The sequence below is a fragment of the Mesocricetus auratus genome, unplaced genomic scaffold, assembly GCF_017639785.1.
Source record: "Mesocricetus auratus isolate SY011 unplaced genomic scaffold, BCM_Maur_2.0 Super-Scaffold_100024, whole genome shotgun sequence".
NCBI lineage: Eukaryota > Metazoa > Chordata > Mammalia > Rodentia > Cricetidae > Mesocricetus > Mesocricetus auratus.
The window spans coordinates 2816656-2836166 of NW_024429205.1; the positions used below are offsets into that span (position 1 = coordinate 2816656).

At 48.7% G+C, this 19511-nt stretch overlaps 1 protein-coding gene across 1 annotated transcript in view; it reads right to left on the reverse strand.

Annotated features, from left to right (window-relative positions):
• Nucleotides 1-350: 350 nt before the first annotated feature.
• The window catches only part of Eipr1 (EARP complex and GARP complex interacting protein 1), a 115354-nt gene continuing 96193 nt past the window's right edge, over nt 351-19511 (reverse strand). The window contains exons 5-9 of the mRNA XM_005082023.4: nt 18414-18513; nt 8399-8535; nt 5321-5488; nt 3011-3175; nt 351-922 (exon numbers count right to left, since the gene is read on the reverse strand). Coding sequence (XP_005082080.1) covers nt 748-922; nt 3011-3175; nt 5321-5488; nt 8399-8535; nt 18414-18513 — 745 coding nt within the window. The 3' untranslated portion in view covers nt 351-747. The remainder of the gene's footprint in view (nt 923-3010; nt 3176-5320; nt 5489-8398; nt 8536-18413; nt 18514-19511) is intronic.

A 19511-nucleotide genomic window follows, 5' to 3' on the forward strand; every position in this document is an offset into this window, starting at 1 on the left:
AACAGTGATGTGGAAGTGAAAGTCAAATAAGCCCTTTCCTCCCCTACTTGCTTTTGGTCATGGTGTTCACCACAGCAACAGTGACCCTAACTGAGACACCACAGCAAACCACCAACAACCCGGGCTCTCGAGGCTGGGTACTTGTCCTCCACGCCTGGGGTGAACAGTTCACAGGCACTCTGACTAATAGCACTGTGGGGAGGACACACTCGTCCACAGGTGAAGGATGGCACTGTGGGGAGGACGCACCCGTCCACAGGTGAAGGATGGCACTGTGGGGAGGACGCGCCTGTCCACAGTACTCATTCTTCCCAGGCTGTGGTATAGAAAACAAACAAAGAACTACGTGATTTCCTCAGTAAGGCGGAGAGCCTTTAAGGAGGGGGCTGTGTGCATCCCCATACACTTTATTTCAGTTTGTAATCTCAGGAGAATAGCAAGGTGGAAAGACATTCATGAAAAGTTAAACTCCCAACACCCTTAGAACAGAGAACAGAAACCAAGCAGAGACTGGGCTACCGTCAATTCATGCCACAGGGCAGACCCGTCCAGCACGGCTCCCTCCCGAGCCAGGCACTGTGCTGATAGCTTCAGATGAGCTTCTGGGAGAAGCTCCACACACGTCCCTTAGAGTTCCGAAGAAGCAGGGTCGGCTCATCATGGAGGCATCAGTCTGCAAAGGGAATTACCTCATAGCCACAGATTTCTGAGAATCTGCCAAGTACCAACCAGCAGTGTCACGGGCCTCTAGAGCAGTATGTGGTACTTCAGTGCCCTGGGGACTCTGTTGATAACCAGCCTCCCGTCGTAACTCAGGGAAGCAAATAGCCATGGGTCAGCTGAGGCCCAATCCACAGCATACACGCTGTCCTCATGTTCCTCATAGGTGGCGATAACGTTGTCCTGCAGGGGTTCCTTACTCCTACAGCCCAAGAGACAGAGAACTGAGTGAGTCTCGGGGATGTGAGAGTCCATGGAGGAAAACAAGGCAGGAACAACAGGCAAGCCCAGGAGCCCCCATGACAGCTATGGGGACAGGGTGCAACCTGTGATTACAGCCATCATGAGTGTCTAGCAATGCCTTGTGTCCCCAGCCTTGGCACTGTGAGTTCCTGGGGTGATCACCTGTCTGGTGCATTACGAGGGCCCTGTCTAGAGTCAGGGATATGATACCTAGTAGAGCATAACAGCAAAGCTGTTATCATGTGAGCCAAAAGGACAGTGGGAGCTGCCAGGCTAGCTCTTTGCTGCACAGAATAGGCAGAGTCTGGCTACAAAAGACTCTGTCCAGGATCTCTGTTCAGGTGTGGAGCCTTCCAGGGTCTAGTACCAGATGAGTCAACACCCTCTTCCCACATCCTTGGACTTGAGTCCAAGCGGTCCTCACAGAGAATCTCCAGGCTGTGAGCACATGGTATGCATTCCCAAGGAGTGAGGGGTCTGAATCCCCACGCACACGGGCCACTTCTCAGAAGGCACAGCTGCTCTGGCGTTTTCTCCCCATTCCACAGAATTACTTCCAGGCATTGAATGCAGTCTGGGGGCCTTGAGTGCCTGCACAAAATGCTTCCTTTCCCCAGGAGACAGCTGGAACTCTTAAAGTCCCCCACCCACCCTTGAATTTCACCTGGAGTGTAAGGTATCACAAGGCCCCCACTTTCCCAGCAAGTGGACCTGCCAGTGGTCAAAGAATACTCTGTGACAAATACCAAGAAGAGTCTCTGCAGGGAATCCCATCTTCCTGAATTCAGTGGCATCGACGTGGCAGGAAGTCATCAGGACAGTCTGCCAGCCACAATCTCTCCCCTGCTTCCTTAATGCTTCCCACACAGGGGGCAGCATACACATTAATCACTCGGCAGACGAAGGGAACAAGTCAGCTTCTCCCCTGGCACAGAAGAGGTGAGAGACAGCCTCCTTGGCAGAAGCCAAGTCTACACGGTGCCCGGGAAGAACAGCTGGAGGCTCTACACCTGTGCTCAGTAGTGCACCAACGGGAGAGTGACAGCGGAGGGACAGACCCTGCAGATGAGCCGCATGGAGGTGTGTCCTCAGAGTGACTAGCCAGCACAAGTGAACAAAGGAGTGTGTGGACTCAGACCAGGGCAGGGGCCCGCAGTGTGCTCTGGGCTCTCTGCCTGTCGACTTGTCGGGCTTCCCCCCAGAGCCGTCTTCCTCTGCGGTCTGGGCATGAATCTCTGGGGTGTGTGTGCCTTGGGGGAAGCCACTGGCACACAGGGGCAGGGTAAGACCACTTTAGAGGACAAGAGCATTTTCCTCCAGTGTGGACTCCACAAAGCAAGTTATGGGCCTTGCTGCCTTCTCTCACAACACAGTGAGAGCACCCACGCTGGCTCACACTGGGAGCCCAGGCAGGAATTCTGTGATAACCAGCTATAAGGGCAACCTCAGACCCCTATGTGTGCAAGAGACAGGAGTCCTGACAAGACTCTCAGTCACGGTACAATTAGCATGGGAAACAGCTACATGACAAAAGGCTGTTGGAAAGCACTGAACTTCAATGATGTGGCTGGGATGTGCATACCAGGACATCTGTGCAGTGCTCAGGGCTAAGGAGGACCAACTGACTCACTGACCTGGACTGAGACCTTACTAGCCAGCTGAGGGCTACAAGGAAATGGACAAACTATGAACTATCCACTGAGAATCCTGAAGACACTGTGATAGTTCTACAGGGAGTGTCAAGACTCAGGGGATGTCATTCGCATTGTTACTAGTGTCAAATCTGGAGACTTGACAGTAATCTTTCAGATATGACACGTGGCATTAGAAAGACTGAGGAACACAGGCACTCAACCCATGCAGGCAGACCCTTTATAACTGCATGCTCTTTAGCTCAGAGCTAACGACCTTCAGATCTGTGGTCTGTGGACTGCAGAGAGAACAGGAACATCATCCTTATCACACACAGAAACCACCTCCACACAGATGTCATATGTGGCCAGAGAGCACTCTTGCCCAGAAAGTCACTCGCAGCTGTGTCCCTTACTTCTCAGTGTGGTGCTCCTCTGGGTCACTGACGTCATCATCGTCCACCAGGTGGCCAAAGGGCTCTGAGGAGATAGAGACCATATTGGACAGGATGACTCTGCTGTCGCTGCTGCCAGTGAGGACCAGCTGGTCATGAGAGTGGTTGTAGCGGACACTCCACACCCTGCAACAGTCATGGGCAGATTATCAATTGTGAGTGAATACATATGAGTGTCCCTTACCTTAATGGACGGGGCTGTACTAGGTGTGGTGATGTAATCAACACCGCATATGCTGACGCCAGGGACTTCCGGGAAGGAACCAGAATCTACCATGTACTGCTCTAAAATATTCATTTAGGACTCAACAAACAAGACCAGAAGACTAAATGTCAGCTTGCACCTGCAGAGGGAAAAGGCTTGTCACTCAGCACTCCGCCTCCTGAAGCAACGCATGGATGAGTCACAACCTGGACATCTAACCAAGCCCCACATGCCTCTGCAGCATGCACTGTCACATGACCCGAAACAAAGGCCTGAGCCTCTCCCAAGTGTCGGGTCTCATACTGGGGCAGCCACTTCCTCCTCTCAGGGGCCAGGGACCCTACTGACTTTGGCCCCTGGATCCTGCTAAGACCATAGAAGACTCTAGTGCCTACCTGGAGAGTGCAGCAGGCCTCATGTGCAAAGCTGTGCTCAGCATGGGGGGTACAGCTAAGCTTTCTGCTCAGGCTGCAGCAAATTACAGCCATTCATCCAGTTCATCAGAACTGCACAGGAGGACCCTGGGGCTTCAGAGACAGCACCACTTCTGGTAAGGAATTCACAAATCCAGAGACATAAGCCCAGGAAGGAAAATTCCTGGAGGAGCCTCCTTACCTAGGGAGGAGTCCTCAGGAAAGTGGTTCTCTCAGCCAGATTCTCCTACGCACACACATACACATTTCCTACACACACGTGCACACTCACATGTCTCCTATACACACACATACATGTACAGATACTCACATTCACACACATTTTCTACACACACATGCACACTCACATGTCTCCTATACACACATGTACATGTACAGATACATTCACACACATGTCCTACACACATGCACACACTTACATGTCTCCTATACACACATACATACATGTACAGATACTCACATTCACACATTTCCTACATACATGTGCACACTCACATATCTCCTATACACACATGTACATGTACAGATACTCACATTCACACACATTTCCTACACACATGCACACACTCACATGTCTCCTATACACACATACATGTACAGATACTCACATTCACACACATTTCCTACACGCATGCACACACTCACATGTCTCCTATACACACATACATGTACAGATACTCACATTCACACATTTCCTACATACACGTGCACACTCACATATCTCCTATACACACATACATGTACAGATACTCACATTCACACACATTTCCTACACACATGCACACACTCACATGTCTCCTATACACACATACATGTACAGATACTCACATTCACACATTTACTACACACAGACACACACATGCTATTTCACACATTTCCTTTACATACATACACATTCACACATTTCCTACACATACTCACACAAACACTCACATATGCTCACACACACTTACACATTTCCTACACACATACACACATTATACACACTCACATGTTTCCTATACAGATACACATTACACTCACACACTTCCTACACACACACACACACACACACATACAAACATGTATGTGCATACACATATAGGCTTTGTTGGATTAAAAACACGACTTCATGCCTTATATACTCGTCTGCATTTCATTCTTTTTTCTTTCAGCATATGGTACACATCCAGACAATGTTTGGAGAGGATGAATGGTCTTGGGCGTCCTTCCATATCCACACATACAGATATGCCTCATTCCTTCTGGCAGCTGCATAATCTCCCCTGCACGGATGTCACCAAATTTACCTAACCAATCCCCTACTGATGGACATTTGGGTCGCTTCCAGGTTCCTCGAGTGGCAAACAATGCTGTGTGAACATCTGCGCACATTTACTTTTCCACACTTGAACCGGCGCGGTTTAAAGAGGAACCAAATCTGGTGTTTTTCTTCTTTTCCTACACTTCTAAATCACAAACATTCACATTTGGAATTAGCGTTTCTTTAGGAAGAATAAAACTGGGCTGATTGAATGATTCACAGCAGCACAAACTAAGCTGGTTTGTGCTTTTCCAAATGGTAAAGTAATTAGCAAAATAAATTACATAATCCCCCCTTCCCTAAAGCAGCATGCAAATGAGCTTCTGTACCAGTGGGAGTGCTCCTCCAGGGTCTTCACAGGCTCGGTGACATTCCGTGTGTCCCAGAACTTCACCTTGCAGTCGTCTCCGCAGCTGGCAAGGTAATACTGCTTGTTGGGGTTGAAGTCGAGGTCACGCACCAGCTGCCCATGAGCATTCTCTATGCAGTATATCTGGCTGGAGGAAGAACGGCACATGCCAAGAGCGAATGGGCTGCGGTAGCCACCTCACTTTTCCAGGACTCTCACTAAGCCCCCAGCTGAAGAAGGAGCCAAGCAGAGGGAATCCCTGCCTGGGTGCCTGGGCTCATTCACATTCCTCCCCCTGCAGAAATGGTTCATGGTAGAAACAGTGTTGACATCCAGGAGCGTATGTGTAGTTCCCTGGACAAGTAGACAATGGCTTCTTGTAGGTATCGAGTGTGACTTGGTGGCCAGTGAGATGGCACAGTGGGCAAAGTTGCCTGCCACCAAATTTGACCACCCAAGTTTGCTCCTAGGGACCTACACTGTGCAAGGAGAGAACCAATTCCTTCCAGTTGACTCTGATTTCCACATGCACACAATGGTGAAGCCATCCCCACCCACTCTTGGGAGTGGGAGTAGCCAAAGGGACAATGACAGTCATGCAGAAGCTGGACCAGATGTGTGAGGCCCGGGCAGCTTCGAAACACAGAATGGAAAGAAAACGGAGAAGACAGGACAGTGATGGGTAGTGTGCTGCTACTATCTGCAGACATATGGAGAAAGAGAAAGAAAAATAGAAAAAATCTGAAAAACCGACAAGAAAATGATGGGGTTTGCTATGCTGGGCTTATTTGATGTCTGCCTACATCACCCTACCAGTTCTCAAGACAGGAGATGTGAAGAGAGTGTGTTTGGAATTACCTGTATAATGGTTTAGAGTGCATGTGTTCAATGCACACACAGATACCTGAACTATGTTGACATTTTTCACACACATATGTACTGTCCATACACGTGCATGCATGTATACTTTTATATGTTCATATTCACTCTCTCTTCTCCCTTTCTTTTCCTCCCCCCCACCTCCCCATCCCTGTTTCTCTGGCTGCTCCTTACAAGGCGGACATCCAAAAATTCTAGTCATTATGATGCCATGTATCCAAAATAGGGTCACATCACCCAGTGAGGATGGAGAGTGGCTCCAGCCAGTACTGGACCCCGATAACTCTGCAGGGCCCTTCCTTTCCTCACTCTACTGACCCCTCTTCCTCAGGGGGAACTCAAACTTCCAGTGCTATCAGTGGCTTCCTCATTTGCTATGGCTTTAGTGGATGTTGGGGCACAACCTGGAAGACACAATTACCTTTCATATAGTGGAACCCTATCATGGTCTTCTGCCCTGCAACAAATATCTCAACTCCTTCCCTCCCCTCAGGTTGGAGTTCCCAGTCTGAAGGCATTTTAATTAACTTATGAATGTGTGAGATGTGTGCACATGTGTATTCATGTACATGAGGACAGTTGCACATGCGTGGAGGTCAGGACAACCTTCAGGTATTTGTCCTATCTTTGCACTATAAGTTCTGAAACAAGGCCTTTTTGCTGCTGTGTGAAACTGGCAATCTGCCCTTGAGTTTCTGGAAATTCTGGGACCTCCGTCTCCCATCGCTCCCTATCGGCAGAGTGTGCTGGGACTACAGACCCTTGTGTTGCTGCATCTGGCTCTGATGTGGGTCCTGGGGGTGTAAATGTGGGATGTCAGGCTCATGGGGCAAGTCCTTTTATCCATGAAAGTGTCTCCCCAACCTGGCATTTCACATCTTCAGCTGGCTAGTATCTACTACACTTCTCCAACATCCTGGTATTTCCCTAGCCCCCAAAATCAGAAGCCCCAAACCTTAAGAACTCTCATATGAAACAAGCAGAGCGGTAAAATCAAAGCTGTGGCCCATTCTTTTTGAAGGCCGGGGCAGTCACAGGTGCACTGTGCTTGACTAGGGCCGGCTTCACTTTCTGGCAGCACAACTTTAACACATGCCAGAAGAAACGGTACAGACGGACAGGCTAGACAAAAACAAGGCTGTTGCCAAAGGGGTCCCCATCAGTGAGAGGAGCAAAGGCTTGCTGTCATGGCGACACTTCCTTTGGAAGTCGGTGATGTGTCACAGGGACAACCTGGGCACAGCAAGGTCACTGCGGGGAGCGGCCAACCCATGGTGCAGTGCACCTTGCTTCTTGGTGTGTGAGCTTCTCGCCTGCACATCCTTCAAAGAACGGCAAGGAGAAAAGCCCAGAGGACAAAGAGAAGTGGGCTGAGCAGGATATCCATCACGGTTTGAGTCTACGGCCTCCAGCTTGATCAGGAAGCCAAATCACTCCTTTGTGCAGATATGCACAGGGGAGGAGTGCCTACCGGTTATTTATCAGCCCTAGATTTTCACAGGGGCCTCGGAACTAAAATTAAAGGTGTTCCCCCACCATGGAAGAAGCTCACGTTATTACATGACATCCGTCTCTTCAGCTCAGTGATAAATGATGGTGTGCTAAGGGGATAAACTGCATCTTAAAGGAGCCTGTGCAGGCTCCCGTTGCCATGGCAACAGACATCCCACCATCACTCCTCTGCCTATCAAAATCACAACTGGAACAGAAAAATCGCTCTTGTTTGTTCCATTAGAACTGCTGGTTGTTGCGTATAATTACTTAAATGACAAAATATGATTGCCCAATAGGTATGGCTCTTGAGAGCACAGAAATGGCCAGACAACTCCACAAGGGAGGCTTAGGCTAGGGACTGAAAGTGCCAGCCTGCAGCGCTAATCACAGAGATGGAGCATCTGTGTCGCCATGGGGCTTATGAGGCGCCACAAAGCCCTGCCCTGGGTTTCCTTCCACACTGCCTCTGACACAGGAAAAGCTAAGGGACGTCACAAAGCCAGCACCATGACAGCTCCCCGCAATGGCCCGCCAGCTTAATTTGGGGTGAAGATAATTCCAACAGAAATGAGAGGAAGACAGCAAGCCGCGTGCCCCCAGCACCTCTGGCTTTCAATCAGCTCCTTCAGAGGAGGAGGGGAAGGGAGAAAGAAGCAGGGATCCAAAGTGTGAGCACATCACTGACCTCATGCTCCGTGTGTCCCAGCCTCGCAGGGTGGTGTCACTTGCTGTGGCCACCTGGGTGCAGTTGTGGTGTGGGCTCCACCGCCCTGCGGTGAACCTCAGCTGTCCCCTTCCTTCCAGAGCTGCTGAGCTGGCCAGCTGGGCACAGTGGGTATTGTTCAAAGGAGAGAAGAAAAATCTGAACTGCTTATAAGATTCTCGGGATTTTATGGAAATAATTAGAACAATTAGGGGGTTCGGTCTTTGTTTCCCTCCCTCTAGAAGGCAAGACCGTTTGAACCTTATTGGAAAAATAAAATAAAATAAAATAAAACTGAGCACAGCAAAAAAAAAGAAGGCGCATTAATAGCCCTATTATGGAGGGCTTGCTCCAAGTGTGTGATTAGAGACAATCAGCTCAAGCTTGAAGGGAACAATACAGAATAACTCAAACATCTGGCTTTTCCAGAGACAGAGGAAACCAAGTCCCCATGGCCAGCTCCTTCCGGAATGACACATGTTCTTTAATCAAAGCCATTCCCAATACACAGTCTTTATCATGAGGGGTTTCCTCAATCTCTACGGGCTGGGGAGGACCCACAAAACTGTCTCTTGGTGTGCTAAGAAAAGGCAGGCCTTGACTCTGAGCCTGGGAGAGAAGCCCACGGCACGATCCCCCTGCCTGGGATATCCCATCAAAGGGCCCCAGGTCTTTCCATTTTTCATTTGAAGCTCTATTCATCTGGTTCACTTTGGTGCCATCTTTCATACTTCTCAAACATGCCCAAACCCACCATTGATGAATTCACTTAAACCTTCAAACTGTGCTCTCAGAGCCCCCTGAGAGGCTGTGTGGCCAGTCACCCAGGGAGCCTGACCAGGCCTGAGTTGCTGGGGACAGTCGGGGAGAGAAAGCATAATGTCCTGAGGTAGGACCTGGCGTTACTTGCCTTCCAACCCTGAGAGGAACATGGGTCTGATTGAGGGTCTGAACCACAGCACTAGGCGGCAAAGCCATGAGGACACAGGATGGAAGAATTACCACGGCTTCTGGGGGAGGCACTGGGGGGGACTGAGAAGCCACCCTTACCTGAGGCTCAGACCTTCCTATCACCAGTGGAGGCCATCAGAATAGAGGCGTTCTAAGGCTGGGTTGCAGGATGTGTACATTACTCTGACAGAGCTGCAGGAAGGAGGCCAGTTTCCTGAGGGGCAGCCGTAACTTAACCTGGGAGGCACTGAACACAGCAGGGAGAACAGGAACAAAGCAGAAGGAAAGGGGAAGGGGGCGAAGCTGTCAAGACCACGGCAGGCAGAAAGGGTAGCAACCAGGATGTCCTCAAGGTGAGCGGAAAACCGAGCTATGGGGGATGAGCTGCTTCACTGGGAGCTGGAAAATGTCTGAGACTGAGCTTTGTGGCCTGGATAACTCTCTCTCTCTCTCTCTCTCTCTCTCTCTCTCTCTCTCTCTCTCTCTCTCTCACACACACACACACACACCACACACACACACACACACACCACACACACACACACACACACACACACACACACACACACACACACACACACACCACTACTGACCCCCAACCAGTCGCATCTCAGGGACCACGCTATGAGAGACACCCTGCAGAGGTTCAATCAGCAGGAGCTGAATCCTCCAAAAGCCATGTGGCTGAGTGTGGAAGTGGTCTTCCCAGGCAAGCCTCCTGCCAGTCACTAGCCAGGGATAGTTCATGCGGAGGAACCACTGGGCCATACCCAGGTCTCAAGTGGGATGTAAAACACACGTGTGTGTCAGTGTGGGCTGTGGGATGTGAAACACACGTGTGTGTCAGTGTGGGCTGTGGGATGTAAAACACACGTGTGTATCAGTGTGGGCTGTGGGATGTAAAACACACGTGTGTATCAGTGTGGGCTGTGTGATGTAAAACACACGTGTGTGTGTCAGTGTGGGCTGTGTGATGCAAAACACACGTGTGTATCAGTGTGGGCTGTGGGATGTAAAACACACGTGTGTGTCAGTGTGGGCTGTGGGATGTAAAACACATGTGTGTGTCAGTGTGGGCTGTGTGATGTAAAACACACGAGTGTATCAGTGTGGGCTGTGGGATGTAAAACACACGTGTGTATCAGTGTGGGCTGTGGGATGTGAAACACACGTGTGTATCAGTGTGGGTTGTGTGAGACAGTAGCAGAGGTCCTAAGCTGAGGTCAAGGGGAGACAATGAAAATGGATCTCAAGGTTAGAGACTACACAGGCCTCCCTCACTTCACAGATGAGAAGACTAGACCCCACGTAGGGTGGGGAGCTCACTCATGGCCACACGGCCCTGACCCCCAACAGGCTGGTGTATGGACTCCCAGTGCAAGGAGTCAGAGAGATAAGCCTTAGGAACGACCACTCAGGGCAGCAGCATGGACATGCTGCAAGGATGGCCACCACACCTCTGTTTTCCTGAGACAGAGGCAGCTCAGAACCCCACGTGTACAACGAACACAGTCACATTTTTCAGCATTAAAGAGAAATGTTGAGGGTCTCGGGTCCCAAAGGGATGACTAAAGGCGTCTAACAAACATTTTCAGATGAAATGTCGCTAATGCCAGGACACAAACAAAAGGAAACACCTTCCAGTGAACACAGTGTGGTGACCTTTGTCCTCCTTGAGCCTCACATGGGTGCATTTCAGAAAAGTCTCCATGTTACAGTTGCAAAGACAAAGGGCTACACTTTTACCACCATGGCCACTGAGCCAGAAAGCGTCCAGGAGCATGTGTGATGCTCAGAGCAGCCCTGCAGAAAGTCAAGCACCTCTACCCTGCTTCCCTGAAGAAGGGGCAGGGCTGCCTGGGGTGCTTACACTTTTAGGTGGCACAAAGCGACGCATGCAGGCAAGAGCAGCTTATGTGACAGCTCTGAGCACCTTACTCGGAGCCCCTTTCCAGCCTTGAAGCCAGTGACTACTTTAGATATGACGCAGGCTTGTCTGACACCTGGACAGAGGGTTCTCTTTGCTGGTATTGCAGGAGTCAGGTGTGGTGGCTACAACTGCTGCAGCATCATGACAAACAACAATGATATGTACCGGTAACAGAGCGACGGATATGGAGCAGGGACCTTCACGCTGCTGAAAAACTGCTTTGTCTTCTTCATCCTCACATCAGACTGTCCAACTCACCCTCTCTCTTAAGCCCTATGTTGCAATTGCAATGAACACACACACACACACACACACTGTCTCAGACTAGGAACACTACCTCAGGGGTGATGGCTTTGCTGGCTTCTGAGAGTTACCTTGGGCAGGTCACTGAGTCTCAGGAGGCATGGCATCATCTAATGCAAGTCAGGTGCACAGTGGAGACAGTCCTTGTAGGACTGGGCACAAGGATCAAATAAGATGAAGCAGCAATTGTCTGGCACATGGCATTTTTCTTGAATTTTGTCATGACTCAGTACACAACATATGGAAAATTTCAAGAGCGGAGGGTCCTGGGGTTAAGGTCTGAGCAAAGGCAACACAGTCTAGAAATTCCTTCAGAAGTCTGAGTTAAAGAGGGTAGACTCACCTGTAGGGAGAAATCTCAAGGCTGTTGCATGGCCACTATTGGCTGCTTGTAACCAGGTTTACAGTGATTCTCATAAAGGCCTGAAAACCATGTTCTTCGGCCAGAAAATGAGCATACTGGAAACTGTGGACAGGCTGACACAGTCGCTAAAGAGACTTAAGCTACTTACTAGACAGCCCTCGCTTTGCAATGGGACAAAAGAAGCCACCTTGAGGGCATCTTGGGAACTGGCCAGATCCCACTATCTCACAAGGATGAAAGAACAAACTACTGAAAATCTTTCCCTTAAGACAAAGCACCCCAGTGAGCCCTTCTTACAGACACTGCTACCAGTCCAAGAACACCTGGCTGCCACTCAAAGCTGGTGGCAGACCTTGGCATCATCCACATGATGCTAATTTTATAAGGATGCAGAATAGGAGAGTTGCAGGATCATGGAAGCTTTCACCCAGATTTGAAAGGAAAGACGGGAGGCTGGGCAGTGTGTAGCAGAGTCAGGATCCCTGTGTACAGCCCCTGAAAGGACAATGTCGCCAAGGGCAAGGCCCGAGAGAGCAGTGTGGACTGCAAGGGTAAAACAAATGCTGCTGTCAAGATCCCTGCAGTTAAGATCCCAGTATGTTGAGGCGAGAAGAACACAACACAAGGAAAAGCAGCAGGCATTAACAGAGCCAGCCCAGGAGAGAAACCCCTGTCCCAGGGCTACCCAAGTCCTCTGGCCCTCACATCACATTGCTCAGTGTGACAGCTGCCAGACACGAAACTACAGGTTGTATTTGCCCTACTGAGTTCCACTTTTGCTTTGGTCCAATCTTTCCTTGATGTCTTCCTGCTCCTCCCTTTTGGAATGGGGATGTTTACTTGGTGCCATTGTATGCTCAAGTAAATAATTTGTTTTTTGAGTTTTATAGGGCACCCAGCTAAGAGTGGCCTCAAATTCACACGAGGCTTCTGAACGTTTGAAATGTTAAGACTGGCATTCTTAGAGATGGGCTAAAATCATTTTGCGTTATAAGATGGCCATGGCCTTGGGTTGGGAGACAGAAGAATGTTATGGTTTAAATATGAAGTGACTCTTAGTTTTCTGTTTTGAATGCTTGGTTCCAAAATAGTGGTGCCATTTTTTGGGGGACGATCTGAAAATATTAGGAGGTAGGGCCTACCTGGAGGAAGTAGGTCATTGGAATGTGCCTTTTTTTTTTTTTAAATGTGCATTGGTGACCTCCCTGCATGTATGTCTGTGTGAGGGTCCTGGAACTAGAGTTACAGATGGTTGTGAGCTACCATGTAGATGCTGGGAATTGAACCTGAGTCCTCTGGAAGAACAGCCAGTGCTCTTAACCTCTGAGCCATCTCTCCAGTCAGAGATTCTGCAGTGGGGTCGCCTGTCAGAGGACCCTAGATGAGGAATGGTGAGCATTGAGCACATGGAGACACTGGACTTGCACCATAACTCCAGAGTTAGCAGCTCCCTTCTGTAAACATACTTAGTCCTAAGGAGGTGAGTCTACTGTTACTAGAAAGATACCCCTACAGTCGGGACACCAGCACTCAGCTGCTAGACTTGTGACTCCAGTACTGGGGATCAGTGAGTAATCTGTAATGTTTACACAATCTAAGGCCACAGATCACAGTAAGAAACGTACTTAGTAATTTGCTAACTGTACACTTCAAAGATAGTTGCTTATAAAAGAAGATAGCTTCACATACAAAGCTCAGGCTTACTGTAGCCTCAAGTAGATGAACACTTGATGCTCCTGCCTCAGCCCTGCAAGTACTCAAGTTACAGATGTGTCCCTATATCCAGCACAGTTGTCCTGAACGTCAGTCCACTGATCTCCACCTCAAGTCCAGACATTTACTTTTATGATTTGAGTCTCACAAGAAAACTAATTTTCATTTGTTTTTCACATTTCCGCCAGCCAGCTTACAAGCTTACAGCATGTTGTTCCATAGAATTTTTTTCCAAAAATCAAACTCACTCTCCTTGGGCACAATGTTACTGACAATTGTAGACACTCAAACTGAAGTCATGAGCCAGCCACTGAAACATCACCATAAGCATGGAGACAGGGGCTGGGCAGGTGAGGACCTTGAGAATCTCCTTGGCTGCAATAAGGACGCCAATCCCTCATCTGTCACTCATATCTATTGCTGTGCAGAAGGCTCGTTGGCCTCTTTAAGCCTCTTGCTTCCATCTGCCAAGTCAGAGGGTCAAAAGAGCACATATCAGTTTAAATGTACTAAAACACTGGTGAGAAGTAGCTGCCCCCTCCAAAGCTGCCCGCAACCTCTTGTGACATCAGATGGCCTAGGCCTGGGACATGACTGGCTCTTCTTAAGAGTCTAAGCTTAGCTCTGATTCACGAGAACTGCATGGAGAGCAAGGCCTATTGTCTACACTGTGGAGCTGGCCACCACTACTCACTCTGCCTGCTTGCTATCCTCCCCCCATGCCCTCTGGAACTGGCTGAGTAAAGACAGACCAACAGGCAGGCAGGCAGGCAGGCAGGCAGGCAGACAGACAGACAAACAGACAGACAAGACACACACAGAGAGAGAGAGAGAGAGAGAGAGAGAGAGAGAGAGAGAGAGAGAGAGAGAGAGAGAGAGAGAGAGAGAGAGAGAGAGAGAGAGAGAGACAGAGACAGAGACAGAGACAGAGACAGAGACAGAGACAGAGACAGAGACAGAGAGACAGAGAGACAGAGAGAGCGCGCATTCATTCACATGGGTGTGGACTTTCAGGCTTTTCTCAGATTAGAGACACAGAATTCTCATATCATCCATGTCTCCAAACACAAGGCAGGAAGGGAAGACACCAAAGAAGGTATCTACTAAAAAGAAGGTGCAGTAGGCTCTTCCTCCTCTGTTCTCTCTGCAAAGCAAAGCTGCTGCAGGAGGCTGACCAGAGGGGTCCTTGGTTATTTTAATGCTTTCCTTTGGCCTCACTCATCCCAGATGTGAAGCCAGAGAAGCCACAGCAGCAAATACCAACAGAGCAGGCCCAGAAGCGCTTCAGGAAGCCCATAGGCCTATGTGTGCCCTACAAAATGCACATACAAGCAAGTCAAGAAACTACTTGTCATACTCACATGGTGGTGAGAGGCTCCATCATCCCTCTGGGTGAGCTTAGATAATTACTAACTCAAATGGTTCATGGACCTCAGTGTAGGACATAGAAGCACAGGCACCTGGGAAGACCTGGATGAGAGAGCCTTCAGAACCCATGGCTCCTCGGGGCCCTTAGGCTTAAGCCACAGCGCAGTGCCCAAGAGGAACAGTATTGGGTAAGAAGCACTGATCAGCTGTGGGACGACACCTTGCATGCACCGGCAAAGTGAAAGACGCTGAGCTGAAGACCACATTGTCAGGTCTCAAGTCTGTGACATTCCAGGAAAGACAAAGCTGGGCAAATAGTGACAGGGTAAGCAGACAGGTAGTTACCAGAGGAGCAAGAAGGGAACAGAGAGAAAACGGGCTGAACACTGGGCCTTTGGGGCAGTGGGGGCCCTTACAGAACACTGCAGCACGGAGCCCCACTACGCTGTATCCGCCACAGGGTCCAACTCAAAGGCAAGCCTTGTGCACGGTGGACTCGGGATGCAACGCGATGTGTACAGCTAACAACAGGAAGTACTGTCAGGGATGCTGCTGAGGGGGTTGGGGAATCACTGATTTCAGGTTTCTGCTATTCTGGAGAGCAAGTTCAGGGCCTGCTAGGAAGTGCTCTACCGTTTCGCTAGAGTTCTGCCCTTCTAACATCTTATTTTGAACAGTGCTAAGTTGTCTGTTCTGACCGTGAACACATGCAATAGTCAAGAAAGCCTTAAAATTGCAATTCTCCTGCCTCAGCATCCTGATTAGCTGGAATTATAGGCTTGTGCTGCTTAAAGTCTATTTGTTTTTTAATGAAAACTTTTTGTGTGGGAAAGTACGAGGTAGTGGGATAGCAGGGTGGTAGAAAGAGAAATAACAAAAACAAAATTTGTTTAAAAACGCCATAATGAAAGCTATAATTTGTATGCTAATTAAAATGAGTTGGATGGGTAGGGAGGTGGAGGAGGATCTGGGAGAAATGGGAGGGGTGAATATAATCAAAATATGTATAAAATGCTCATTGAATAAATAAAAATATTTTTAAAAAAAACAAGAAGAAAAACAAACAAAAAACTTTGTGCAAGCAAGTCCATAAAAAAAAGATGAAAACACAGGTGACATGTTAGGAGAAATATTTCCAAACTACATCTAGTTCTGAAACCTAAAAGTCAAAGGAAACAGTCCTGTGAACACTGATTTGGAACTTTAAACAACACTGTGTCTCTTCACAGGAGCTACTGTATATAAAAGCCACCACACTGAGGAACTCCTGTGTGGACACTAGCAGAAGCTTTCCACCTTGACAGAGCCACTGATGTCCACAGGAAGGCAGCGGGACATGGAGGTAAGTGAGCAGATGGAAACTAAGAGGCCACCCATGCCTTCATCGCTGTCCACACACCCCACAGACCCTCCCACTCCAGGCCTCCCCAGGGTTCAGCTAATGATTATAAATGGCAAAGGATCTCCAATTTAATTGCAGAAGGTAATGATGCAGTGAGCATAAGATTAGATTCACCACAGAAGGCAATATCCTCAAACAATAGAAAAAGAGGAGCTGGTATGAGGAGGCTGCAATCGATGGGAAGGTTTCTGTATTAAATACCACAGCACTAGGTCACAAAGGGATATTGACAGAACTGCTGACAGCAGATAAAAAAGGGGGAGAGAAAACTAAATTGGTCTCTGTAGAAAATAAGTTACAGATTAATCACACCACCATAAATGCTGCAGCGATGACATGGGGTGTGAAGATGTGTTCACCATCTGACCACAGCACAGGACAGTCAAGGGCAAGTAGGGCCTCCTGAACTTCGGTGTGCCCCCTGGGCCTCTGCTGGGCACAGTTCCAGCTCAAGGACACCAAGAGTGCTCGGGAGGCTGTGCTAGCCCTTCCCCAGGGTCATCACGGGCCTGCCTGACGTGCAGGGGAGGAGCATTTCTTTGACAGCTAGGATACAGCTGAAGGAGGAACTGGAGGGCTGGCTCACTATAGCCCAGCCCTCCCCCATATCTTCTAAGGTAGAGGTCACAAGTGCATTCCCAGGTCTGCACCTGTCCACAGAGAAGCCCAGGCACTACATCTCCTGCCTGACCTTGTCTTAAAAACTCCCATGGATTTGTGTTGGGCCCCAGTCCCCACAGGGTCTCTGTGAGTTGCTTGTCAGCCAGTAACCACAGGTGCATCCTGTTTTCTAGTCCTGGCTCACAGCCCCGGTCTTGCCCCACTGGCATCAACCTCTAATTATGACATGAACTCTTACACCTGGGGCTTTTCCACTGTGCTGTAAGTCTGTATATAAGGCTGCTCCTTCCTTGCAACAGAGACACACACACCCATTTTCTTAGCACAAGCGGCCGGACATCTTGTCTTTTATCTAAATATCCAGGCTTTCACCTGTGAATTAATTTGCTTGTGGCACAGTCACCACAGGTTTGGGATTATCATACAGTATGTGGTGATTTTTAAAAATTGCCTTTTTAAAATCAGTTTTTCCCTTTAAATATTATCAGTGCTCTAAGAAAACAGGCCAACTCAAACTTTACTTCATAGTATGGCCAGAGATTTTAAGTTTTAAAAAGTCAGTTAATATTTTAAGAAGCCCAGCATCTATACCTCATATTAATAATGACACATCATCATTCATGTTTTCTCTTTAACCTAGGGGCATTATTAATATTGTAAGGCACCAAGAGGGAAAGGAGCTCAGTAAGCATTATGGGAACAAATAAGCATAAGTCATGACCACCTGAGGACCCGCCCATGGATGGTGACAATGTGGCCCCTGGGAGCATGACACTGTAAAGTCTCATTGAAGGGTTCCTGGTTTTCTTCTTTCTACAAGTGATATTTTGACAACAAGTACAATGAAATTATGATTGCCTGTAAACACACATTTTAAAAAAGAAAGATCTAAGGAATCAAACATGAAAAATACACGGAATACTTAACTCTACAAAAGGCAAAATACTCAAAATGAGTATCCAAAGACAAACTGACTCCCAAGAAAGTGCTATAATTCATTTTTAAAATCCATGTAAATCCATAGGAAGCTAGCCAGCAATGTGGAATCAAGCCTGCATAGGAGTTTCTCCTCAAACGTGATTCTAAAGAGGCCTTGTGAAAAGAGCGCACTTGAACCTGAATTCAGCCACCCTCCTCGAGGCTCAGGACAGGCTCACAGTGTTTTCAACTTGAACCCACAAGGCCTAGCACTCAGCTCTCTGCTTTATACCTCAGTCCCTGCATCATTCCTATGTGATAATTATTTCAAAATTCCAAATGTGTGCACCAGGAAGTGTAGTCTGCATTCAACCCAAAAGATCCAATTCCAAAGATCGCCAGTGAGACCTCTGTTCTTTTTACTCACCACCGCCTGGCTGGAGCTAGCTTGGAGGTCCCACAGCAGGATGTGGCTGTCGGCCAAAGAAATGACCTTCTTTCCATCCCCCATCGGCTCCCACACGACACTAAAGAAAGACAAATGCCAAATATTAATGTGACCAATGGGGACCTCCAAGCCTTTTATAAAAAAGCTTCACACCTTCACACAGCAACCTAGATGCCCCTCAACCAAAAGTCATCAGTAGATCAGTATTTACCCCTGGCATACAAATGGACTCTGGGTGCCCATCCCACAGAGATGCACTCTCACCCTGGACTCCTGGGGGAGGGTCTAGGCCCTGCCCTGGATGAAATGACAGACTATGGACACCCCATGGAGGGCCCCACCCTCCCTGGAGAAAGGAAGGAGTATTGAGGGGGGGTTGGTGGGAGGGCATGGGAGGATGGGAGGGAAAGGGGGAGGGACCTGGGATTGACATGTGAAGCAACCTTGTCCCTAATTTAAATTTAAATTTAAAAATTAAAAAAAAAAGGCTTCACATTTCAGCAAGCTCTTTGTTGGCCCAAAGCCTCTAGTGTTTATTAACACTGGCAACTAATACCATATGTCAGAGACACTACCGCTGTCTCAGTGGCCCCAAAGTCATATGTGACCCCTAGCATTGGGTGGGAGAAGACAATGAGGGCAGGCTCTCTGGATGGCACCTGAGTCCCTATGCAAGAGAGAGCAGAAAGTGTGCCTCCCTCCCTCTCCCTCTCCCTCTCCCTCTCCCTCTCCCTCTCCCTCTCTCTCTCTCTCTGCCATGTGAGCATAGCCATACAAACCAGGAAAAGAAATCTCACCAAGAACTAAACCAGCCTCTGCCGGAGAGTTGGTCTTACAGGTCGTGAGTCACAAGAGCGCCCCAAGCTACACAGCTCACTAGTAGCTAAGGAACAAACAACTGCTCACAAGAGGTGGGCAGCTGGAAAAGGCACCAGAAGGGATTTCACATGTGAGGCCTTATCTTCGATAGGGCAAAGGCAACATCTTGCAGGGGTGAGTAGGGCAGACCTGAGAGCTGCACCCACACTCCAGGCTCTGGGTGAGAAACCTGTGGCAGGAGTTGCTTCCCTGTCTGAG